Raw genomic sequence first — 26646 nt, forward strand, 5'->3', positions numbered from 1 at the left:
AAAATCTTTCTCACATAAGGTGAAACTCAAATTCTGTCACACTAGAAGATTCTGCATCCGTACAAATGGCAATTTTAGAAAACATGGGCCTGTATATACTGTTGTTAGAGAAAGATATTAGTCTAGGATTCTATCATTTTGGCATTCCTGAAGGAAAGGAAGTCCTACCCATTGGCTGGAAAGGAGCTTGCTTGGGTTTAGGAAAAAAAACACTGACTGGATATTCCTATTTCTACAGCAGAAAGTAGGTGTCTGAGGCACACCTTGATCTGGCCCTTCAGGCAAGGCTCACTGCACACCGACCGGACCATTCCACTCTTATTCATCTGAATCCTGTAGTCATCAATGTTGAGCACGCCCTCGTGCCAGGTCCCAACCAGGACGTAGTCGTAGCGGTTGGGCTCTATGTACTGCAGGTTCATGATGTCATATCTGCAAGGAAAAAACAATGAGTCACTGTCCTGCGACATAAAGGACAAAAATTTACCTTGCTCTTCTTCTTCTGCCTCTAAATATTCAAGTTATCCCCCAATTCCAGGGACTTGTGTTTCACAAAAACCCAAAAATCCTTTAGGATTTGCAGCAGAATCACAGGAAGTGTCAGCTCTGATTTGCACACAAATGCTGATTGCCTGCCTTGCTTGCATAAAATTATGGGTAAAAAGTTGTGTGTCCAGGAAGAACTGTCCACCAAAGACAGTAAACTCTGCTGAAGATGCATGTGTAGGCAATGTCTGGGTGCTGCTAGTTCAAATAATTTGTCAAAACTTCTTTAACCTTCAGTTGGTGTCTCCGTGCAGGATGGTTGTAATATAGGCCTTGCTGGGAGCTCTTAAGCAGAAATGCTCAGACCAATTGAACTGGTTTGCCATGAGTTAGCTGTAAGCTCTAAGTTCGACCATTCATTTCATGCAGCCCAGTGATCCTGTCAGGAAAAGTTAGCACCTCAGTCAGAACATTTACTTCCTCACCCTAGGCAAGGAAGAGAGCACTTCCCAAGGCTAAGGTAAGGGAAGCATAAAAACCTGCTACAATAAACATCCAGCCTGTCCCATTGCCTTCAGTGTGTTGGACCTGAGGTGTGTGCATCCCTTCTTGATAGTTATTCTATTCATTCTTTTACCCACAGAATGTAACTTGATTCTTAGTAGAAAATAAGCAAGAATGGAAGAATGAATGTTGGAGTGTGTACAGAGAGGAAGAACCACAAAAGAGGCTAAACCCACATACTGGTTTCTTAAGATGGGAAGGGGGAGGATTTTGTTTAATAAATGACAAGAGAAAGAGCACCGAGAACAAGGAATCAGCATTAAAGCTGAAAATAACAAAGCATCCTATATTTTCCAAGCCTGGGATTTACTGCCTTGCTCTTCTGTACTGGATTGGCTTAGTCTCCAGAGGAAAAAAATCTTTTGTTTATAATGGGCATTGCTAATCTGTACATGCTTTAAGAATGAAAGGTAAGATAAACAAAGTACAAACCATAAATAAAATTGGGATGTTTGGTTGTGAACAAAGAGAGACATCCATTTGTTTCTTTTCCATTTTGAGGTTCAAATATGCAAAATTTCAACTCTCTCTGCACTTCAGAGAGGGAAGAGGTGCTAGAATTATTCTCTAGAGTAGAGCAGAGTAATTTTCTTAACTAAGTCTTTGTTAAAGATGATTTAAAGAAATGCATATTTACAGCTGTAATTAGACCTCAGTTTTGCAAATATGCATGCTCAGATAATGCCAGTGCCACTGCAGAGCTCCATTGAATCATGTGTGTAAAGCACCCCTGCCACTCAGTTCAATGGAGTTCCAAGCAGCAGGCAGAGCCATTGGTTGGGAATTGGCCACTAATCAAGGCATTGCTTAGGAAACGGGTAAATTTCAAATTCATTAGGGAACAATTGCTTCTCGTATCCCAGCTCTAACACTAAAGGAAGTGCCTAAAAAAAGAAATGCTGTTTCCAGGCTTGTGAAGAATCAGGATAACAAGAAGCAGTGAAAGTCAGGCATTTCATAATGGATGCTCAACAGACAGGAGTAAAGCTCAGTAGAAATGTGCATTCCTCTCCCGAGCAAGGAAAATGTACTTGGATTTCAGTTTGACCTTATATTAGACTGACACAAAATCAGTTACTCTGGGCTGGAAAATTAATTCAGGAAGGGGAATAAAAGATTGCTAAAACCTCACATTCCCTTAATGGAATTTTTGAGCCCACATACTTTTTTCATTTTTACAAATATACATCACAAGGCACAGAGTGACATTAATGCAATATCAATTAAGAGGTTCTCCTGTGTTCTTGTAATACTATTCCCTTTCCTATAGGTTACCTGTCAAAGAATAAAGTATGTAGATTAAAAGCTCTTACACAGCCTTGCATTATGACAAGTTGTAGTACAATGTTTGCAGATTTGATATGCAGCTTGAATTTTAAGTAGAAAAATGTGGTCTAGAAAATACACTTGGTGTATGGAGATGTGCTTAAGTTCTTTATCCTTTCCTTCTTTTTCTTAAGGAAAAATCTGTGCTTCGAGCAAAGACAAATTCAGTGCTGGAATACCTCCTCCCATCCCCTCGCTCACATATGTACAACTTTAACAACTTTGGGCTGTGTCCATGCTAAAAATTATGATCCCAAAAGAAGAGGATTTGACAAGAGTTGTGAAGTTCTCAGAGTGTGAGACTTCTTGGAGGCAGCTGTATTTCACACACACATGGCAGCATTTAAAGAAGCCATTTAAACATCCATTAGGTAAAAAATTAATCCTTCTTTTAACAAGCTCTCTGGTATATTGGGAAATTATGTGACCCAGTGGGTGGTGTCTTATGAACAAGTTACTTGTAAGGCAAGCCAGAATATAAATCAGCTGGTCACAGGCACACTCTTGTTCCAGTTAATCTGAGATAGCTGAAGTTACCTTTTCCCACAGCCATAATACCTGACTGATACTGATGTTTGCTATCCTGAAAGACAGGTGTGAAAAGAGATACTGAGCAATGCTGGGATGTAAATGGATGAAATAAACACCTGTTAATCCAAACTCTGAAACAAAAATACATATTTGAAAAAAAATTGTTTACATGCAAGTTTGAAGGCTTTACATAAGGCAAAATTTGATTATTCACTCAAAGCACTGGGTAGATAGCATTGCCATGACTGAAGCCTGAACAGCTGTTGGAAATTTGGAACTAAATAGACTTACGTGGTTCTAAGTCCAAGTCTAGTTAAGATGAAAAGTTTCATGTAGGTGAAACTTTTGTCTTAGTTTGTGAACCTCAGCATTTCTCCACATATCAAAGGTTCATTGTTGGGGCTGAAAGTTCTCCTGCCTGCTGTCACAAAGCATTTATGGTCAGAGGTCTATGAAAATCATTTGCTCTAGAGAGGAAAGGTTCTTCATACCAACCACTAGATAAAAGGAGGCAATTACCTAGAATGGACCAGAGCTAAAAGATATGTCTTATTCCAGAGAAGGATGTTGTGTTGACTATTGCATCCTTCACACCTTCTCCAGCCATTTCTGGAAATTTGAGTGATGTGATTGCTACAGAGGAAGGAACTGGGAGCTACTCAATGAAAGTAAAAAGTGCAGTAAATTTACCAGCATGTTCTTAATGACAGTAAAGAGAGCACAGACAGCTGAGTTTCCAGAGTTATAGCCATGTCATTTTTTCCCAGAGGCAGTGTAGCCAGCTAAATGACTGCATTTGTGCCCTTCCAATAAAAGTTTCCTTTGTATTTCTGCATAAGAGATACTCAAAGAAAAGATTCTTCACAGAAGAAATACACCTTTGGCTACACACTTTGTGTTTTCCAATCTCATTTTGATAAAAACCTTGAAACAATGAATTGAGTCTGAGACAGAAAAAAAGTTGTGTCTAAACAAATGGTTAAGGCTTCATGAAGCTGTATGGGTTTCAAAACAGAAGATTATGGGAGTGCCAGACAAACATAACTATAGGCAACTCTATCTGCTCTGCTCATCATGATGACAATTAAGATTTTGTGGGAGTCAATTGCTCAAAGAACCTCACAGATTTTGAAAATTATGAGAAAGTTTGCTGCCTTCTAAGAAGAATATTATTTCACCTTGGGAAGTTGATTTGTTCACATGATTTGAGGACAAGATGTCCAAAAACATTTTGCACATTTGTGTGACATTCTTGCACTTGCATAGAGAAGTCAAAAAACTAAGAAATTTCATAGCAGGCTGACTTTGCTATATTTAGGTTTTGTATGTGGTCCATTTTGCTAAGGTACAAAAACTCCTGGGTATTGACACAGTGCTATGGTCTGTTCACTGATGCATGAAGAGACTTCCCACACAAAGCTGTGGAAGCACTACAGCCAGTCCGAAGCTACAGATGATTCTGTTAAACTGCTGCTGCCACACAAGGATCTGACAGACTGTGCAGGTCACAGTTCATATACACACAGCAATTCTTTGATACGATATTGCTCACATCATAAATGCCACCGATTGATTCAAGGATTGCAGAATGAATAGCAAAAAGGTTAATTGAATTTCCTTGCCCAAACTTGCTAGCTAAAACTGTGAAAATATAAATGAGGATCAATGACAAAAAAAATCCCTCCCTAAAATAACCTATCAAATTCTAAGTAGGCCAGGGAATCAAGAAAAATTAACCTTGCTATAGACAAAAATGATGGATGGAATAAATTCTATCATTCTGGCATACTCAGAGGAATATCCTGGTATAAACTCTGTTATGTTTTAAATTCAGCAACTGTTCAATCTAATTTTATGCTTGGTACTGATGAGAGTTGTGGAAATGCTCTTGGGTGACAAAATAATAAATAAGAATTAGGCTAAAATTGGAAAATTATATCTAAACATCAAACCAAATAGCTAACAGACAGAAAATGCAGCATCTGCAAAGCTGGAGTAACGCTTTTATGGACACAAATATATGCAAAAAGCATAAAGCTACACTAAGCAGTAATTTCTCTGTATTATCTAAATTATATGTGCAAAGACTTGATTTATGCATTTATGTTGATAAGTATGTGGTCAAATTTAAGGGAATTGCTTGCTTTACTTTCAAAGTCTAACCTCAACTGATATGTATCTTTGACCAAAATATTCGAAAGTCAATGCTCAACAAGACCAAACTGACTAGTTTTTTGTTACTAATTAAATGTAACAAACTGTTTAAGTGTATATATATTGTCATTATATTGCAAAGGTTCCATATTGTTGTCTCCTTCATGCAAGAGTTTTGTACCTCCTCGATGTTTCTTATAGGCAGCACCACTAGGTACTGACTCTTCCTTCTTCCCACAGTAACCAACTGACACCAGTTCCCCTGAACCAACCAATCCACTCTTTTATAGCACTCTTCTTCTCATGGGTTACAGCTGTGGCCTGTTAAATCTTGCTTGCTCCTAATCTTTAATAATTGGCCCAGCTGCAAGTCTTTAGGGGTAAGATTACTTTCTATATTACCTTTATTTTCTTTTATTCTATCCCCCTACATATATACTGTTTAAATATGACAATAGAAAGAAACCATAACAATCTAGAAAATGGCAAAATATTGGCCAGTTTTGCTAATAAAACCTAGTACTAGAGATAAGAGTTGCTCTAAGACCACTGTGTGTTATGAATACTCATTGGAGGCATGGAAAGACATGAAAACTCGTTTGTTCCAGAGCCCTTCCTTTGTGTGGTGCTGGCACTCAGATGCACTTATGCAATAAGCCCAAAGATGGAGTGAGAGAGCCTTTTATAGCACTTCAACAACTCAGTAGGAAAACAAACTTCAGTGAAGCAATCCCTGGGTAGGTTTCAATTAATAATGGACTTTGTACTTCAGCAGCTGAATTAAATGTATTTGGAAAAAAGGAAAAGAAAGAAAAAAAATCTGTGTTAAAATGGAATGCACAAAACTAAATGAAAGATCTCAGTCAGTTCATTACCATAAGAGAAGCAAAGGTGACATCCTAGTCCCCACTAGGGACTGCCTTACCCACTGCTGGGGTACATCCTGTGTCTGCTGGGGTGGGGGCTAAAAAACAGCAGCTGCCACAGCTGGGACCAGACCCCAAATGAGTGAAACACAGAAACTTCTGCCAAAAGCCCCCTATTATTTGTCCTGCTCTACAGGACCTATCTTTAAATTCAGGGACTGATCTGATTCTATTTGGAGTGAACAAATTAAGGAGATCATAAAGGATCTTACCAATTAGCACTAGTCTCTGGCAAGGTTTCAGTGGAGCTCCAGTTGGAATAGATGAGCTCTACAGCCCTCTATTCAAAACCATGTCAGGTAAATTCTTCATTAAAGTCCAATAATTTGTATTAGGCTTTATATATGCTAAAACCCTGGTACTGAGACCCGATAGTACCTTGCACACCAGAATTCTGTGAGTTACAAGGTTTTTCATCTCCTGTAGCACCAGAAATTTATAAGGTCTACTGTAGTTCTTGTCCCAGTATAAGATACCATGTGTTACCAGTGTTATTCCTGGCTGTTGGAAAGAATGGTCCATGCTTTATGCTTCAGGAAAAAAAGCCAAAGAAATCTACATCACCAAACACAGTAACATTCCCACTTCCCACCCTCTGGTTTAATAGTTGAGATGAACCCTCTTTACCTTCCAGGGGCATCTCCCTTTTCATCAAACCACACTTCTTCTCCAGAAACACCAATGAATGAGGATTTGAGGAGGAACTCCAGGAGCTTGCTGCCATCAATTGGCTTCATAGCATCACACAGTCCAACATGTCCGGGGCAAAGGGAATGATGCATGTTCTGCAGCCCATAAGCCATAGCATATATTGCATTGATGACAAATCCCATTTTACTGTCCTGCACGTAATTTTCTTCTAAGCTCTCATTGCCTACAATGGTAAGAAAAAAATGGTTGTTATAAGGAAAGATGAAATTACATGAAAATATGAAAAAGCAACAATATATAAAAGGGATTTCCTTCTTTCTCTAATAAAGCTTTAGAGGCATAAACAAGGTGCCAGTCGAGGATTTTTTAAATAGACAAACAAATAAATAAATAAATAAAATACATAAATACATAAATAAATAAAACACATGCCCACCACCACCCCAGAGATCTTGAATTCATTAAAAGTTAAATGCTTCATGAGAAATCAACTATTTCATCAAGTTGTCATCTTTTGATTATCTTTTGTCATTTTTTTGAAATTTTCCTTGTCATTCCACAATATTATTTATTTTAGGAAAGGTTAATCAAGAAGATAGATTTCCACTGAAATAATTTTTGAAGTGATTTCTTTGAAAAATTGACTTTTTGTTACATTTGAAGTCTTTATTTTTTAATCTCATGTTTTTGAGGGTCAAGACAGCAATGTCCCTTTCAGTGTTAATAACCAAACAATGTAAATCAACATCACTTCTCCAGTTACCAGAAACAGTCCTTTTAGTTAAAAGTGGTACTAGGTATGCCAGTATGGGGTTGCAACAGAAAGTCAACCAAAGTATGAAACACTGAGTTTTTGTGTGACTGCAGCAGGAGCAGACACTGAAGTCTCCTTCCTCTGATCAGAAACAACATGGCCGCAGAGGTTTTCTCCCCACATAGGTTTTCCCTCTGATCTGCAGCTGGGCCAGCACTGTCAGAGGGTGCTGGTTTTGGGCTGCACTTCACATCAGACCCTGCTGGGTCCTGGCCTGCTCCCTGCTTGCCTCCTGCCGGCTGAGCTGCTGCAGAGCACTGCCAGCTCTGGCCCCAAGGCCCTGCAGACCTGTGCTGAGGGGCCCAAGGCAGCTGGAAGGAAGAAACCTTCCAGTTTTACTTCTTTCCCCTTGAGTCATGCAATGACAATATGCTCCAGACTGCAAGTTGCTTTTATCTGCAGGCCTCCCACGTTACTCGATGTTTAACAGGCAGTGGCAATCCAGCCTCTGTTATTTTGTCTCAGGAACACCTTGTGTACACCAGGGAAGTAGGATGTGTGAGAGACTAGCTGTTAACTGACACTTCTTGAATCCAGGTTGGAGAAGATGTTTGTCATTTTAATATGATGAAAGGAGGTAAAAATCTGCAAGTTCACCAAAACTTTCAAGTTGAAAAATAGTTCCTTACCCTAATGCAGCTATTATATGGCTTTCAAATCAAACCATGAAGACTGCCATTACATTTATCATTGGAAAAGGCTCTGATTTGGTAGGTCTTTTCAGTTTGCTTGCCCTAGAACTCAGAAATTTCACCTGAGAATTCATAGGAAAGCAGAGAGCGCAAATGCAGGGATGTCTATCTTGCTTTCCCTGGGCTGCATTGCAGCTGGGCAAGAAAATTTTGCCTCAGTAACTATTTCACAGATGAGCTTAACATAGCAAACAGACATGATGGCGAATTTAAAAAGCTTTGTGAATATAGCATAATCTGACTGAATGAGTTCATGTGCTCCTCACTACCATACATTCACCACCAGCATCACCAAGCAAGGAGCAGCTTGAAAGAAAGCAGAAAAAAATTCCTTCCAGTGGCAACGTATCTGTCACTTTCTTTGTGAGAAAAGGTTCACAGCTCACATTCAAATCACATGAAACAAACACCACTCAGATGTTGAGAAACACAAAAAAAAAATAAAAAACCTGGTATGCAAGATGACAGAACATTCACCCAGGGAAGCAGAGAGCATGCCAGTGCTTGTGCACCCTCACTTATGTACAGCATAGCCTGACATTTGTATGCCTGTATATGCTAATATATAGTCTCAATAAATTATCTGTCAGGGTGTTTTATCAGCTGATTAGTCCCATAGGACTAGCAGACAGTGAATTTATCACTGATTCTGCTTTCTTGTAGCTAGAAAATGAAATTGTTCTCAGTCCCTATGTGAATGAGACACAGGAAGAACATGGGCTTGGCACAGCATTCTCTTGTGAAGCTTCTAAGCAGAGTGTTGTGGAAGAGATCACAAAAATCAGATAGTGCACAGCACCCACTATCTACCCTTTCCTACATGAAAGTTTACCTCAGTCTTCCTCATTTTTTAAAATTAGTTAAAAAAAAGAAGCATAAACATCAGTAATGCTGACATTATAGCATCCATGAGTTTCCTGAGGCAAGCCTTCATGTGGGTGATGGAGGTAGAAAATGAAATGTAAAAGGATTTGCCAATGTTTAAAAAGAGGCTACTCCTTTAAGTATGTATTGACTCAGTAAAACATGCTTTCGATTATCATATCTCAATATGATATGCACACCTCCAAAGAGAATAAATAGTTGTGGATTGAAGAATTTCCTTTTGACTATTTTGGAATGAACACCTAAATTAAGGTTGCAAGCATATAGTCTGACACTACAGAGGTGACTACCTCAATGCCACCTATCGAAATAATTGTATTGTAGTGGAAAGCAACATGTAAATTGTCTGAATGAATTGTCTCCAGATCAGTAATATAAAAATTCTTGCATGTAAATAAGATATTTTTCAGTAAATCCAGAATGAGAAGTCATGTTTTCCCTAAACTTAACTTCCCAGAGTCAAAATCCACTCTATTTCATTTTCATAATTATAAATTATTGATACATTTATACATTTGAATTTGTAAAATTCACTTAGGACAATCAGTTAGAAATGTGTGCGTTTTTAAAACAAAAGAAATCATGTAATTGTGTTCAGCCAGAGACAAAACAGTGTTCAATTAAGTCTTCATAGGGCAAGTTTTTAATAAATGCAGAAGTACTACAATATTTGTCATTGGCCATCTCTATAAAGTTGTATTTCTCCTCAAGAAGTCTTTGAAATGTAACAAAAAGCAAAGCAGAACCCTGAACAGTGAAACTTCTTTTTTTTCTTTGTTTCTCAGGCCTTGGAAGAAAATATCATTGATCTACAGAGACTAACAGAAAAATATTTTGTTAGCTTTCTTACTTTATATTTTTTTTTAATTTTAGAGACCTTAGCTTTCACTAACCTTAGCTTTTCACTAAGAAAAGAAAAGCTGTAAGTCATAAATCCTGTTAATATTGGATTAATTGAAGTCACTCAAATTAGACCATTAATTTTTGAATGACCTTGAAGAATTCAGGTGTCCTAAATATCATATTTAATTTTCTATTGGGTGTAATGCAAATCTTCCTTTAATAATTTAAGTTTAACAGCTTCTCAGTACTCTGGGTCATTTTTTTTATCACAGTTTTGATTTTAGTCTCTGTGTCTGTCAGTAAATCTTGGAGGATGAGGGCACCTACACACATACACTACTAACCAGAAAGAAAAAGGAGATAAAAACAGGAAACAAATCCCAACAAAAAACCAAACACCACATCCTAGCTACACACTGCTGAAAAATCTCCCAATAGTGCTAAAAGTGATACTGAGGGACAGGTAGAGAAGGAAGAGAAAAGAGTCCAAATTTTCATGAAAATCACTGTTGTTTTTTCCATTTACTGTAATGCATCTCACAGCTAAATAATCCCAGTTTCAGCTAAGTCCTTAGAAGGATGTGACTGTGAAGCAGCCATGAAATTAATTTAGTGCCCTTACTGTGAATTCAGTGTGGAGCGAACAGTGCTCTCAAGAACAGAGAGTGTATTTTGCAAATCCCACTTGAAAAACTGAAATAAAGAAAAAATGGGCCATTGGAATTATGGCAAGCCATGAGTTAACTATCATGTAAAAGTAAGGATAGTCTCTTCTCTTGATACTCAATATAAAACTCAGCACCAAATATTACTTGTTTGCAGTCCTCAGAAAGGTTAGGGCAGGATGGAATTTGTGATGGAAATAAATGTAAAAACATTTTGGTTGGGGAATCTAGCCAGTTGGCAAATTTTGAGCAAACACAGACATTTGATAAAGAACACAGTCTGTTCATAGATGACTCTTGATTAGCTTAAAAAGCCAAAATCTGTTCAACAAAACTGTTATAAAGGACATTATTTCATCTGGAATAGGCAGACAGTTTTATCATTTGCCATGGTCATCTGCTGAATATTTAGGGTGAAATAAAAAAGTTACCAGCTGTCACAAAAACTATCTTCGTTTCTGGTGATCCTGACAGAGGTATGAAGGCATTAAAAATTTATATACTGCTTTCTCAATTTGCAGTTGTGCTTTACAGGACTGTCATGCTTCATAGGAAGGCCAAATGAGATTTTTGCTTTGTTGTAAGTTACAACATGGCTGACGGTTGCTTTGAATATGAGTGCTGATTTATGCAAAAAATAAATACATCTGGAAGGACAATTGGGGCAAAATTTAATTGGGAAAATGAAATGAAATGAAATGAAATGAAATGAAATGAAATGAAATGAAATGAAATGAAATGAAATGAAATGAAATGAAAAAATCTGCCATACTTGGGTTGCATAACCCAAGTATAGGTTATACAAGTATAACAAGGAGTAAAGAGCGCTCCCCCCAAAAATGCTGGGTATGAACTGGTAGAGCAGTACTCAGGCTGCTAGCAAATGTCCAAATCCATTGGACAAATTCTGGAGGCAGGTTCCTCATCCTCCCCTTCAGTCCCAACAAACACTGCCTTTGCCACAGGGTGGCCAAACACTGGAAGAGGCTTCCTACAGAGGCGGCCAATGCTTCAAGCCTGTCTGCAGTTGGAGCCATTTGAGCAAAGCCCTTAAAAATCTGCTTTAACTCTGGTCAGGCCCCACAGAGTTTAAATTAAAAAGCTCCAATGAAACCAAAGAACCTCCAGTGGTTCTGAGAAAATTTGCTCATCTTCCTCTGTGCAGGTTTGTGTAAAGAGGTGCTAGTGTCATAGCATGTCCTTGGAAAGCACTGGAGGTCACTTATCTTGCAGTGTCTCATGCTAGAGAAGACCTGACAGACTTCGACCACAACAAATTTGTGTCATAGGATCTTGCAAGGAGCAGGGCAGAAGGTCAGCATTTTGACCTGACCAGTCATTTTAAATCTGGGACTCTAAAGGTAAGAATTAAAGATTATTCTAGAAACCAAATGGAATGTTAATGGTGATGAAAAAACTTAGTTAATGGTGATTTTTGTAAAATGTTAGAGTATTTGGGTACTTAGAAAAGTTGGAACAGTTTTAGTTAGATGCTTAAATATTTAATTATGGTTTTATCTTTGTACACATAGGAAAGAAAGTGTGCTCCAGATTGTGCTCCAGTTGGGCTTTGGCCCTTCTAATTTTCTCCCTGTATAACCTAATGAAATCCTTGTAGTCTTGCTGAGTTGTTTCCCCTTCACTCAAACGCCATAAACTCTCCTTTATTATCCTGAGTTCCGGCCAAAGGTATTTGTTCAGACAGGTCAGTCTCCTTCCCTGGCTTATCTTTCTGCACATGGGAACATTCAATAATAGCTAATCTAACAAGCATGCCAAGTTATGATTTTATAAAATATTTTTTCATTTGTTTTAACTCATTTGCCATTATTGATTCAGATGTTTTAGAAACACTGCCAGCTCACTCCCTCTTATATTCTATTTGTAACATCTTTTTACATTATCTAACTTCAAAGATAACAACAAAATTATTTAACAAATTTCACTTCAAGGCACTGCAAAATGAGTAACAGAGGTTATAATATCTCTAGATATGATAAGAACAATGATGGTGTATTTAAAACCTGTGCATCTTTTGGTTTTTTTCTCTTTGTATTGCCTTTTTGATAATAAATACATTTTGTTCATTACTATTGTATGGCTGAATGAAATCTGCACATCTTGAGATTAGAAATAAACTTTTGTTCCTGCTACTGTACTCGCTATGTCCAAAACCGAGTCACAGGCAACAAGTCATTTATTCTATATGAAAACATCCAAACACATCTTCCAGCCCACAGTCAAATATGGAGTAACAAGAATTCCTGAAGTTTTATTTCCTAGGTAACTGCCTGCTTTCCAAGGCATTTCAAGCTGTAGCTCACTACCTACGAGGAAGGGGCCAGGATTTGGTGACTAGAACAAGCAATTGTGGATCAGGAGCACAGATCCCACTTGTGGGCTGTCTCAATGACTTTGCTGTCTCTATGTGCAAGATATAATGTGACCACCAATAATTTGTGGAAAAATTATCTGGGGGGAGCATATTTTCCAGGCCAAAATATGTTCAGAAAAGAACAAGGCTTTGCTTTGTTCTCAATTAAAAAGAACTTTTGCAATTTTCATGAGAGAGAATTTATAGGCTGAAAAATTTCTCACAGGCCATATGTGTTTCATTCAACCTACCACAAATGATCCCATCATGGTAAGCTATTGTTTCTTTTATGGTTTCTGTTCCCAGAAAACCAGTTACTATTCTGTTTTCAAACAGAACAAGATATGTGCAATGGTTACCACTTTACTCCTCACTTTGGTGTCTGTTTTCTAGCAGCAGGGAGGCAAGTCCAAGAGGCAGCTAAATACAGTGAAAGAGAGGAGAGATCCCTTACAGGGATCCCATACACAGAGGATAGAGCTATCAGAAAGGCACAAGATGAAACAGGTAACTCAATTCCCATTGTATGTGAACTACATGTTTGTCTGGACAGAGCTCCTCTATTTGTAAGGTAAGTCTGAGGAAGGATAAGTATTTTATAGACATTAAGGAAAAGACCTTTCCTTAATGTCCCCCTGAGCATCATGTTGCCACTCTAAAGGAAGCAATGCATTTCTCTATCTAGAACTGCAACTTCTTCCCCCAGAGAGGAAGCAGAACTTTCACAGGAGAAGCTAAAAGGAAAGAATATCTTACAAAATGCGGGTTCTACACCAGATTTTGAAACATACTGATAAATATTTGACATTTTACAGTACTCATGAAGCAATAAATGAAGTTCACAGGGTTTCAGACTTTGTTTTCAGGATGTCATTAAATCAGAAAGGTTTTGCTTCCATTCTTCAAATGGTTTTTATTTCCCCAAGCAAAGAGATTAAATTCATGCAATTACATTTGATGTATTTTTCCCTGAAAAGCTAGGATACAATTACAGTTACCAGTTGAGACACCCTGCTATTTTCTTTCTGAGCAATGTAAAATCTATGAGACTCTCAGATACTACTGCTTTGTTACATCTGGTGAATGTAGTTTTTTAATTGGGATTACTGTATTTCTATTCTTCTATATAAAACTAGAGAGAAGTGAATAGAAACACCCATTTGAAAGCTGGGTGTTCAGCAAAAGCTCCTCAAAAAATTGCAGTAGAATTCTCTAAGGCATTAACAAGATGGTAATTGCAGCAGTATTTTCATGGAGGGTTTTTCTTTTTTTCTTTTTATCGTTAGCAAAGTTATTCAAATCACCAGTGAAATGACTTCTCTTGAAATAAAGTTGATATTGAATTTAAAAGGATTTGGGGTTTTTAGATTTATTTTTACCAGCATATCTTTTACAGATGTCAACTCCATGGCTAAAAGAAACCAGAATATGAATTCACCATCAAGGTACAGGTTCTCTCTCATTTCAGATATCTAACACCTAAACCTTTGAAGGTTAGTATTCATTTTATATATATATTATACACCACCAGTGTCTTCAATTTCCTTGCTGCTTTTGTGAGTACACCACGTTATTCCCCAGTGTTCTAAAAGAAGTTCCTTTTGTCTCTCCCTGTGTGTCAGAAGGAGTGGGGAAAGATTTAATTAAATTTACTTTCTTGGTTCTCCGTATCATGTTATGTAAGCACATTAGGGCTTTAAGAGCTTAGTGTCAAAGACTCTGGAACAAGTCTGGCATACACAAATACAACAGTGCCACAGTGAAGCTGAAACATTGTGAGGAGAAATGACTGTACAAGTCACTGACTCACTCATTAATCAGATGTAGAGCAAGTGTCAGAGTCTCTAAGCACAGGGCAGGAGAAAGGGGACCCAGCAGTGCAGCCAGCCCTATGCCAAGTCTGAATTCACCACATGACTTGGGAGCAAAACAGAAGGAAACTGATCTAACTCCTCCTTCATTTCCCAGTCTGCAGACTTTGCTAAACAGATACAAGAGTCTGAAATTTGCTCCCTGCTCTGCTCTCCTGCCTCTTCCCATGGGCATTCAGACTCTCACACAACTATTTGACTCCAGGAGGAGCAGCAAGTGACAATGCACATAGCTCATGCTTATACTGAGGGAGATGATGAAGATATGTTCTAGTGGGCCTTTGTCCAGGAGAGTAGACAATCTCCTTTCTGTGACCCAGAGAAGCAAAGCAGGGGATGAGAAGTCCATCACCTTCCTAGGGCTGCCTGCAACCTCAAGGGAATGTGAGGACTGGGCATGTCTGATGCCACACGACAATGCAGGGCTGAGCAGACAGGGCATGTCTGGGTGAGATATTACATATTCACAAGCACTTATAGCTGATGTGCAATGCTGCAGCCCCTGTCTGCCTTCAGGAGAGGCTGGAGGAAGACTGGAGGCCTTTGCAGAAATTGCCAGCATGGCTTTGTCAGAACTGCATCACTGGAGTGGGAGGCGGTGTTGGAGAAAAACATTCCTTTTCCACTTCTCCATGAATCCGCATTTCCTACTCTGTCTCCTGTGTTGTTTAGCAGCGAAAGAAAGGACTTGAAGGGAAACATAATGCATCACCTGAGGGCCATGCTAACAGCACATCTGTCTGCATGCCAGGAGCCCCAGGAGGGGGCTGTCTCTTCCTTCATTAGCTGCCCCTGGCAAGGTGTAGCTTTCCAACACCACAGGCTTTGCAATCTACACAAATTGTTCCCGTGCGTTTATAACTCCTGCCACTGAGAGCAGAAGAAACTGATCACAGAGTTGAAAAGTTGCAAGATGTAAGTCCACAAAACCAAGCGGGAAAGGAGAAAGAAACTAGGTAACAAGCAGAGAAATTCCACAAGTTCATGTACAGGGGGACATGCTGTTAAATGCAGGTCTGGAGAAACCCACTTAGAGCAGATGGCTTGACAGAAGCTCATCAGCTTAATAAAGCTTCTGTAGAGGATGACATGGCCTGAAGCCTCTGTGTTTCTTCCCATTAGGATAAAGATTCCTCATAAGAAATTTTACTTACCAAAAAATATAGGATTTATGGCCCTATGAGGATGATATGCTGAGATTCCTTCTCCAAACAAGCCTGCAATCTGCCATTTGAAACCCCTTCTGTACACATCCATTGCTATGGACTGTTAAAGGCTTGGCAGGACATTTTAGCATTGCTTCCCCTTATTCATAGCGTTTGGTGGAATGATCTTGATGAAATAGCTCTGCAGCGAGGACTGGTTTTTAATGAAATAGAAATGGAAGGGTCTACAAAGTATAGCTCAGTGCAAGGTGAAAACAACTCAGTCCACTTCAAAGAATAATAAAAAAAAAGATTCATACTTGTGATATTTGTGTGTGCACTTCAATGAAATCAGCTTAAGAAGTACAATTCACAGAATGTTCTACAGTGAAGCAAGATAACAAAAACCTGCCAAAAACGCTAAGTTTTGAAGTTATTGTTTGCCTTATTTTGGCTGTTATCTTAATTCCTGTTGTTTGGAATTAATACACTGGGAAACAACAAAAGAAAATAACTGCCCCTATTTAAAAGAAATCACTTCCTGCATCTTCTACTCCCAAGCAAGCATCAGTACAAATGGTTTGAAAAGAAGCATGACTTTGTATTGATGTGCCATCGTTTTCATGGCTGCAGTCATGTGCCAAACCAGAAGTATACTAAAAATGCCATAATGAAATAAAGTTATGGACATTCATTTTTATGCACATTCTAATAAAAATGTTTGGAATCAACTCCATCATGAAGCAAGTAAGTTGTAAAAATATTTCATCTACTTGCAGATCATAAAATAATCAATATTCGGCCATTCTAGCTTATGGAAGTTCATCCCTGATTAAAGTACTGTGATCGCAGATTGGAAGGCTCATGGAACTGAACAGGAAATGACATGGAAATACAGAGGTGTATTATGGTCAAATAACTCAAACATTATACTCAAGGCTTTAAACTGGAAATCAATAAAATATTGATTCTGAACTTGGGAATCCATCAAGTCAGAAGCAGTTTAGGCTTAAAAGAAATCTACACTAATTCAGATAGTTAGGACATAACATTAAATTACATATTCATTCTAGAAAAAAAAAAACAACATAGAAGAAAATGTGAGGTGATTCCAGTATCTTTTTTTTCTTTTTTTGAAAAAGAGAGAAATTGCTATGAGAGCTTGACAAATAATTATTATGATTAATTTGTTTTTCTCAAATGCTGGACTGTGTACAGTCTGCCTGTAAAATGACCACAATATGTTCTTTTACTTATTTGAAATTACCATTCACCTTCTGCAGCAACACATTATTTCTCAGTAATATAATTGGAAATTAATATTTCATCCTATAATCAGGAATAAAATATGCCAAATGATCTTTTTCTTTGATTGAATGGTTTGTATATGTAATCAACAAAGATGGTGATTTCAAATCCTAATATAGCATTTGAAATCCATCTTGTTATTTCATTAACTGGCTAAAATTTAATGCCAACAAAGGCATTTGAACAGTCAGGCTCAGCCTTTGCTTTTAAAGGACATAGGCACCAGCTCAGTTACTTTAATGGAAGATTCACAAGCAATGGGAATGGAATGGAATGGAATGGAATGGAATGGAATGGAATGGAATGGAATGGAATGGAATGGAATGGAATGGAATGGAATGGAATGACTTTTGATCTGTCTCAGCCTGTTCAGAGGCCGTATTCTCATCTGGCATCATGGGTTTTGTTGGGTGGTGATTTTGGGGTGGTGGTGGTATACTTATTATTATTATTTTCTCTTATTTTCTTCTGTCCCCTTTTTTGGGAATACAAAAGCAGAGGATTTAATTTGGTGCTATTACTGTGTCTCACATAGCTACCTCTGTCAGTTAGAGCTCAACAAGAAACTGTCTCTGAGCCTCTCTCAAACTCTGCAGGGTCCCGCAAGTGTCCATGCTCCCAAGACCTCAGGCACCAATTTAATTCCAATATTACTTAATCTAGTTATTATCACAGAGACCTTGGATCTGCCTTCGTCTCTTGCTTTCTTCACAGCCTTCTCCCAGTGCCATGTGGATCCTGACCAAGATTCTCTAAGAACAGGATTCCACAGAGACCATTTTCTACATGACCTGAACTCCTGGGGAGAAACAATTAAAAAGAAAGAAATCCCAATCTTGAGTCTTCCCCTCTCCCTTAGGTAGCCATGTAACCTTGCTGCCTTACTCGCACGCTCAATTAAAAATATATTTAGAACTACTATTCTTAACAGATCAGTTATTTGGAACAAGCCTAGCAGATAATAAGTTGCTGCTACTCTTACATGAGACAGGAATGAACACACTTACAATCAAATTCATTTACAAATGTAAAAGAATGTGTAGAGATTTTTATGCTATTTGGCTAGTTTTAATCAAGTGTTCACTCTTAATAAAAAGAAAAAAGTTGAGTCAGATACCCTTGTAGATGTTCCATTGTAACACGATACAATAGAAAAATAGTTCAGGAAATAGGACTGATTATGTTTCAGGTGTCATGCTTTTTATATGAAGCTTGAGACCTTATCTGAAAGAAAGATGGAACTCAGTAATTGGACTGCAGCTTTCAGAACATTATCCACCATGCACAATACTTAAATTAGGAACCTGAATACATATTCAGGCACCTAATTAATTGACTTGATTAATGCCTGAACTTCTCTAGCTGCTGTTGACTTTCATAGAAATTATGGGAGATCAGTACCCTTAAAAATCAGGCCAATTTATCTAGGTCTCAGAACATGCACTTGAGTAGCCTAATTTTGAGCATCTTCATCAGAAAATGTTGGTTCAGAGTTGAAAATAATCAACTTCCATATTAACCACAGAATGTATTACCCCCAAATGAGGCAGGGAATTTACAAGAGATCTATTCTCAGTATATGTTGAATATATGGCATCAGCACAAAACCCAAAACAAAAGTCAGGGTCTTTAGATTGGAAAGTGGAAAAATATTATTATTGTAATAAAATACACATATTCATCTGTGCTCCTATGTGGCATGGAGACAGAAAATGGAACAAATCACAATCTCTCTTCCCTCCATTGATCTAGATTTGTAAATGTATAAGTAGTGGCAGTTGTTGTCAGTGTATGGGCATGAGATACTGAGGTTTTCAAAAGTGTGATTCAAAATGTCATGTTAATAGACCAAGTACTCCCCTTATGGCAGAACATGAACTAGCTGGCATAACTGGTCTTTCCCTATCTTAAATTCCAGTGGTTCTGCGGGAGTACAAAGAGCAGCCAGGAAAGGTATGCACTATTTAGTGTGCTTTAAATCACTATTGATTTTAGAAGGGCTTCAGAATTCTTGTCTGTAGTACCCATCAGCCAGTACTACTGTTTTTTTCTTTCTTTTAATGTTTTTTTTTTATTATTATTCTTAGAGTACAAACTTTCTTCCTCAGTTCTGTTTTTAATGCTAAGGTGTTATTAAAACCACCAGCATTAGCTGTCAGAATACAAATGAACACAAACACCGATGTGCCTTACCACTGCAGAAATATAGCTTACTCCAAATTTCTCCTTTGCCAAGTTTGCTGTTGGTTTTTGGTTTTGTTTTGTCTTTAATAGCCCATATCCTCACACAAGACAGCCTCTGTGTGAAGGGCTGGATCCTGGAGCCACATGAATATCCAACATGCAAGGCTCAGGCTACACAGCAGTCCTGCAAACATGCAGATTCTTACAGAAAAACCCCTGGCTTCCCAGGACCAAAGCCAGATGCTGCAGCTGCTCTGGAGCTACAAATTGGTGTTGGCATTCCTATCTAGCTGGGCTGTTATAAATTAGCAGAGTACACTCACAGTTTTTGGTGAAATTAAGCATTGCTTTGAAACGATAGGAGCACCCACAGGTTCCCTTTAACCCTTGCAATATGTAATCATTTAATCACAAATATACAGATCACAAAGACCCATTTTATTTTCCCCTCACCCGGACACCTGCCCAGGGCTGTGTTCAGTAACATAGAAATGATCCTTCTTAAAGCTAAGATAAGATTAGGAGTTTCTGAACAATGTCTGCACAAGGACAATGCATCAATGACTAGCAGTGAAGTAGAGCTAAGCAAATCAGAAGATAAAATAAGTGGCCCTAATCTGTAGTCACATGTCAAATTCAACAGAAAAACAGAAGCAGAATTCTTTCTGATCTGAAAGAATTTTAAAAGCATCCATTTTAGCCCACCTGTTGTTTTCCTGGGTGTAGCCAAATGTGACAATGCAGAAAACACTCAGGTACTTGAGATCTCACAAGAAAACAGGTCTTTTGGTATGAATTTTTAGACAAAATAAGCCTGGAAAAAGCTGCAGACTAAGCTGGCCTCTGCAGAAAGTGAAGAGTTCACTGCCTAGCATGATATGTACAGTGCTACTGCTTCGAAGAAAACAGCCCTGCTTTTTCATTCCTACAGAGTTGAGCCTGAATCCAGAGCTAAATGGAAACTTTGAACTTGTGGGTTCCTCCAAAGCTGCTTTCTACTGTATGAATCTCAAAAATCTCAGCTGGAGGAAACATTTTGACATCATCTGGTCTAGTGCCTTGCTGTGCTACAGTGGATTTCTGGCTCAGCCAGCAACACAGTGTCAAGGCAGTATCTTATCATTTTTCCCTAACTCTCTCCACACAAGCAGACTTCTGCACTTCCCCAGACATCCCAGAATGAATGGGAAAACAGAGATTTATTCTAGCAGCACTGCTTTTCAGACCACACACCTTCCATCAGATTATACTCCCTGTGGATATCAACACAGCATATTCTGAATTAGATTTAGATTTTACCAGGCTCATAATTTATTTTTCTTTATGCCACTGCTTGCCCACAATCTTTTAAGAGGAACCCATTTATTTTTAAGAACACTACTGGCTATTTTTCAGAAAATATCCTTGTGTGCAAAGAGTATCTCTAGTCTTCAGCTAAACAGGTGTGAGTATGTGGGACTGTGCCTACATGTGTTAGTCTCCACTGCTTCTCCTTTGCACCTGTATTTATGGGGTAACGCTGCCAGTAATGACAACCTGTAAAATTGCAAGCTGAGTTTAAAACTTTCCACCTACAGGTAAATGAGATAATGGAAGATATCATCTAATAAAAGACATGGAGGGCTGACAGAAAGCAGCTTGCTTTGTGTTCAGATCAGTTACTTGTGCTATTTCATCTGACTGACTTCCTGGTTTGGTTAAATGTTTATATCTCTGCTAATTGTTCTGATGCACAACCTGCACAAACAATTGATTTCTAGGAACAGGTCAATTTTTGTTTTAATTGTGTGCTTTTGTCCTCACTGTGCTCCTGATAAAAGTTTAAATAATCTGTGGCAATCTGAGCAGTCAGGAGTGTCCCTGTCTCTCTCTAGGCACAGGAGACAGGAGCCTGAAGGAGGCACAAGGGAGCGCGATTCAGGTGTCCTCTTCCTTAGCACCATCAGTTTATCCATGTAATGGAGAAGGCTCAGTGTGACAAGCCTACCAGAGGACTTTTTAATCCCAGAAATGCAAACTTTTACTGTTAAAATTCAGAATGGAAAATGTAGGTGTAGATTCTGAAAACTTTAGTCATATGCTGCTGTAATATGCATGTTTCTGTAAACCGTCTTCTATGCTGTTTACAAAGGCACACGTATATTGTGTGCCTCTCCTTTATTTCATGATGATGTCATTTTTTTGTTATGCGTCCCAAAAGAAGAAAGATATTTATTTTTATTGTATACTTGTAGACAGCCTGGTTTAAAAGTGTTTTTGGAAGTAGAAAATACAGGAAAAATATAACTGCTTTTTTTTCCAAACATGGACACAAAAAGGGAGAACCAAATGAACAAAAACCTGGCCATTTTCTCTTTTCTGAATAATTCACATGATTTATCACAGTAAACACATTATTAATCCTCCTCATCTTTAAGCCTTAAAAGCTGCCTGTAACATTGGGAAAAAAATAAAACTACAACTCTCCTGTCTTATCTGCTGTAAAAAAGACTTGACTAAGAAAAGTAGTAACTAGAATATTTCAGACAAGTTGTTCCCAGTAGGCTTTGTTCTAGGTGCCAATGAAATTACTATCAGTTTGGATCACTCCTGGGATCACTAGGATGTTCTGCCTCATACTGAGGAAAAAGAGTGTGATACATGACCTAAATATGTAATGAGAATGCAAAGCAGAGGTGAGCATGGACAAGTCACAGGATACTTAATGTGAAACATATTTTGAAGAAGTTATGGCATGTCAATAACTTGATTCCTTCTTCAAGAGCTTAAAAATATGTCTCCTATACACCACAAAGGTGATTTACCAGCAGTGGCTGACTTGGCAGAGTGTACACCAGGCTGTTGTCTTATAATTACTTTTTCTGAATTATTGTAGTGGCAGTAATTCCTATTGTGGGTGCTTCTGCTGATGAAGAATCTCATGGGAGAGGTGCTCCATGGGGGAGCCCAGCAGATGTTGAGATAAAAAGAATGTTCTCAGAGAAACACCTGCATACTTGTCTTGACACAGAAGGATGAGCCCTAATAAAGTCTGCTGGATCTAATTTGTTCATCTCTGGAAACAACTCAGATCAGCTCTCACTGGAAATGCATTCACTCCTTCAGAAAAGTGTAGAAAAATCAAGTAGACATCTGGAGTGAATTGTCCGCTGAGATGAGAAAAGGAGAACCTCATGTCATCTCATATAGATTTATTAAAAGTAGGGTGGGTCTTGAGAAAAAAGTTCTTGATTAAGAGAAGCTCTGAACTTCATTACTGGTGGCCTGGATGTAATCTGAAAGATTGGCCAAGTACAGCTGTGTCTCAGGATGGGAATAGGCAGCCATCAGTCTTCTGTCTCCCCATCTGGTGCAATAAATGCAATCAAGGAGAACTTCACAAACAAAAACAGAAAAACAAACATCATGACACAAGTAGAAGTCCTGTAGATCGTCTAAAAAATATGTTATTGTCCTTGTCCTTTTTTCAGCCAAAATCATTGGGAGGGGCTGTAGCCAAGACTGTAATGTTATTTGATATCATCTTACATCATTGCCAAGGTGAGGGAAAGCAACTTTCTCTTATGTTCCCCTGCCATGGGAGAAAAGGTGGTGTTGTGGGGAAGAGTTGGTTGGTATTTGTTGCAGTTTTTCATGTAAATCATCTCTTTGTTCCTTTGTCTTATACCTTCCATTGCTATCATTTTACTGCTGTTATTCACTTTCTTATCTCATTTTTGTTTCCAGTAAATTTTTCTTATTTTGAACCATGACTTTCACCTTTTGTGCCTCTAATTCTCAACTCCATTCCTGGACCAAGAAGGGGAAGGGGTGAGTAAGTGAGTGGCATCTGGTTTGGGAGAGTCTTGGTGGGGGCACTGAACTGGGGAGTACCATTTTTAAACCACAGATATCCTATGTCAGGAAAAAACCCAAAACTTATCATTAAAATTATAAGAACTGTGAGTATGGATAGGATAAATCTAGTTATTTTTTAATGAGTGGGTGATAATGGTGGCAAACACTTAGGGATGCTTTTCAGAGAAATCTTTACTAGAGGCTAACAACCCCACCTGACTTCAGAACCAATTGTTGAAATGATTGGATAATATTCCACAGATATAAATACACTATTTGAGCTGGTATGTCCATGTAACACTGCACTGTTTTTTGTATTGCTGTGTGGGTCACTAATACCTAAACCACCCCTGCCCTGTGCTCCACATCTCTTTCAGATTATGGCCATAACAAATGTAGCCCAAGATCTTTACAATCACAAAATAATCTATATTCACTGACATTAATATTTCAAGAAATATGACTCTGCATTATTCATACCAAAGCATAAATGACCCTTCTGGAATATTTCGCCTTCCCAAGCTTCTTCTGCTATCATTATGTTCTGCTCATGATTTAATATGCTATGACAATTTGTGGTGGTCTTTCAGTACTGGCCAGGTGTGGTGAAAGCTTATGTCTGCTGCAGAAAGGAGATGGGAAAAGATACACCTTCTTAGGACCAAATTTGATATAAGAATATGGCGGACATATTCATCCTTGGCAGGAGTGATGTCAAGAAGCACTCTGTAAACAGGATGGTAACAGCAGCACAACCAGTGACTGAGGCATGTGATTATCTAACCATCACCACCATCCTTTACTTGGCACTCATCAGACTGCACCTGGAACACTGCATGTGGTTTGTGAATCCCTAATACAGAAAGACACTGATAACCTGGAGTACCTGCAGCAGAGAGCCATCAGGATGACCTGGAGCTGCAGTCCTTGCCTTTGAGAGCAGACTGAAGGGCCTGGGCTTGTTCAGCCTGAAGAAGAGATGGCTGCAGGGGAACCTTACAACAGCACCTCATACTCATGGGGTGGTGAAGAAGAGAGGGGCAGGTTTTTCATAGTGAGGCCTGGTGGAAGAACAAGAGATGACAGGCATATCTTGAAACGAGAGAGGTTTAGACTCTTTCTTTAGATATGAGGCCAAACTTTTTCACATTCAAGAAGTGGAACAGGTTACCCAGACACACTGTGCCACCTTGGAGGTTTTCAAGGCCTGATCAACCTGGTCTGTACTGATGACTTACCATGCTTTGACAGGGAGTTGGACTACCTGAGCTACCTTCTAGACTGAGTGATCCTATGATCCTTGTGACTTTGGATGCACTCAGACTGATTGCTTGCAGTTCTCTTGGGCCAAGACAGGAATTAGCAGATAAAGAAATCCTTATGGCATGACCAAAGTATGAGTAAGCATCCCGAAGGGAACTTGGACTATGACTTACTTTGGAACAAAAAATATCTACATTTCTTGTCCTTATCTGCAACAAATAGATTCACTGACAAATAACCCTTTGTCACAAAGATCAATTGAATCGATGAATGAATCATGAATTGCCCACTTTGTTCCACTTTGCTCTATTGAAAAATGTTTGTGCTGATTGCCTGCCAATGTATTTTGTTGTCCCAGCAGATGAACTGCTGTGAGCATAATCTGTTATTTGCATCAGTTCCATTACCAATTTCATAACTGTCTCTTGTGGTGCAGAGGAGGACTCAGCCCACCTGGTTTACATAAACTCCAGCCACTGTATGATCTGCCAGGAGGAGGATAAGGCATTTTGTAAAAGAGCTTTCAGACATCCCTACAAGTGTTTGCACTGCCCTGAGTTTTATATCATTTCTGTGTGAGCATGACTTGCATTTAATTTTGACCTGTGTGGGCTCACCACATGCAACAGAGAAAGATTAGCCAGTGTATTTTTGTGTGGAAAAAAACCCCACCTTCATTTGGGCTATCAGATCTGGGAAAACATCCTACAAGTCTGTTGGAAAAATATCTGAACTCTGTTGACTGACATACACAGTCTATCATCTGTGTACAACCTACAAAATGCAGAAAATGCTGTTTTCTAATGAACTGAGATAAGCAGGGACTGTTCCTTGGGGCAGTGCCTGAGGCTGTGTGCTAAGGGAACTTTCTGTCAGGTCCATCCTGAGTCAGATACTGTCTTAGTACCTCAAATTCAGAAACAGCCTTTTTTATTACTGTTAAAACACTCTGTTCTGACATTTTATCTGAAGGGCATGAAGAATGGTGTGAATTTCTGAATTCTGCTGTGTGTCAGGGGTCCATGCAGAGTTGTAAGATGTTGTTTCCTACAGAGTGTAGCAGCTACATGGGATACATTACAAGTACCTTAGTGGCACAGACACTAGAACATCTTTGTATTGGAAGTGGTTTTGACCTGTTAGATACCCAGAAAACTCTCGGAGAATATCCATATACAAATGTGTTTTCTGCTGGGGTACATTGACTTCAGCTGGCTGTCAAGTGCCCACCAAGAATTTTCTCACTCCTCCTCCTCAGCAGGACAGGGGAGAAAAATACATAAAATAAAAATTAAAACCACATGGGTAAAAATAAAGATAGTTTGATTAAAAAAACCCAAAGACCATGTGTGGAAGAAAAGGAGAATGTATTCTCTAACTATGTCAGCAGATGATGTCCAGTTTCTTCCTGGGAAATAGGGTCTCAGTGTGTTGCTTTGCAAGACAAATGCCTTAATAACAAACACTCTCCCACCTTCTCATCCTTTATTGCTGACCATAACATCATATGGTGTGGAAATTTTAGTCAGTTTGGGTCAACTGGTTTTGCCCCCTCCTGCTGTCTTGCTCACTCCCAGCCTACCAGACTCTGAGGGTGGGGGTGTGGGGTGGGAGAGAGCTTCAATGCTGTGTGAACACTGCTCAGCAGTGCCCTAAAAAACTGTGTGTTACCAACACTCTTCTAGGTACCAACACAAAGTACAGCACCCTGAGGGCTGATGTGGGGAAAGTTAAACCAATCCCAGCCAGATCCAATACATCTACATGTAAAAAAATGTCTATACTTGAATCCTATTGAGGAATAATATTTCCTACAGCAGCTGGAGAAAGAGGGAAGGAGAGAGGGATAGGGAAAGGCATTCTGTTACAAGAGGCACTTGGCTAAAACATTGCAAAGAATGAGTCAAAAAGATCTCCCACTCATTTGGCTGCCACCCAAGTGGAAAAGTAAGTTGTTTAATTTTTGCAAGAAGGGATAATCTAAATGAGCAGTAACTGCAAGTCTTGATGGATTTCTTCCTTTCCCAATAATTTTTTGCTACTACTACTTAGTTCTAGTAATCCAGATGAGCTATTATGAAATTGTGGCAAACTGTTAGGCATCATACAGCCTTCATGGAGTAGAGC

The 26646-nt window shown here is 38.7% G+C and overlaps 1 protein-coding gene across 5 annotated transcripts in view; it reads right to left on the bottom strand.

Moving 5' to 3' along the window:
* GRM1 (glutamate metabotropic receptor 1) overlaps window positions 1–26646 on the bottom strand; it is a 184124-nt gene that overhangs the window by 38706 nt on the left and 118772 nt on the right. For all 5 annotated transcript variants that reach the window (XM_058019363.1, XM_058019365.1, XM_058019366.1 and 2 more), the window contains exons 5-6: window positions 6615–6861; window positions 264–432 (exon numbers count right to left, since the gene is read on the bottom strand). In XM_058019363.1, coding sequence (XP_057875346.1) covers window positions 264–432; window positions 6615–6861 — 416 coding nt within the window. The remainder of the gene's footprint in view (window positions 1–263; window positions 433–6614; window positions 6862–26646) is intronic.

Source organism: Melospiza georgiana, chromosome 3 (genome assembly GCF_028018845.1).
Source record: "Melospiza georgiana isolate bMelGeo1 chromosome 3, bMelGeo1.pri, whole genome shotgun sequence".
In the NCBI taxonomy this organism is placed as follows: Eukaryota; Metazoa; Chordata; class Aves; order Passeriformes; family Passerellidae; genus Melospiza; species Melospiza georgiana.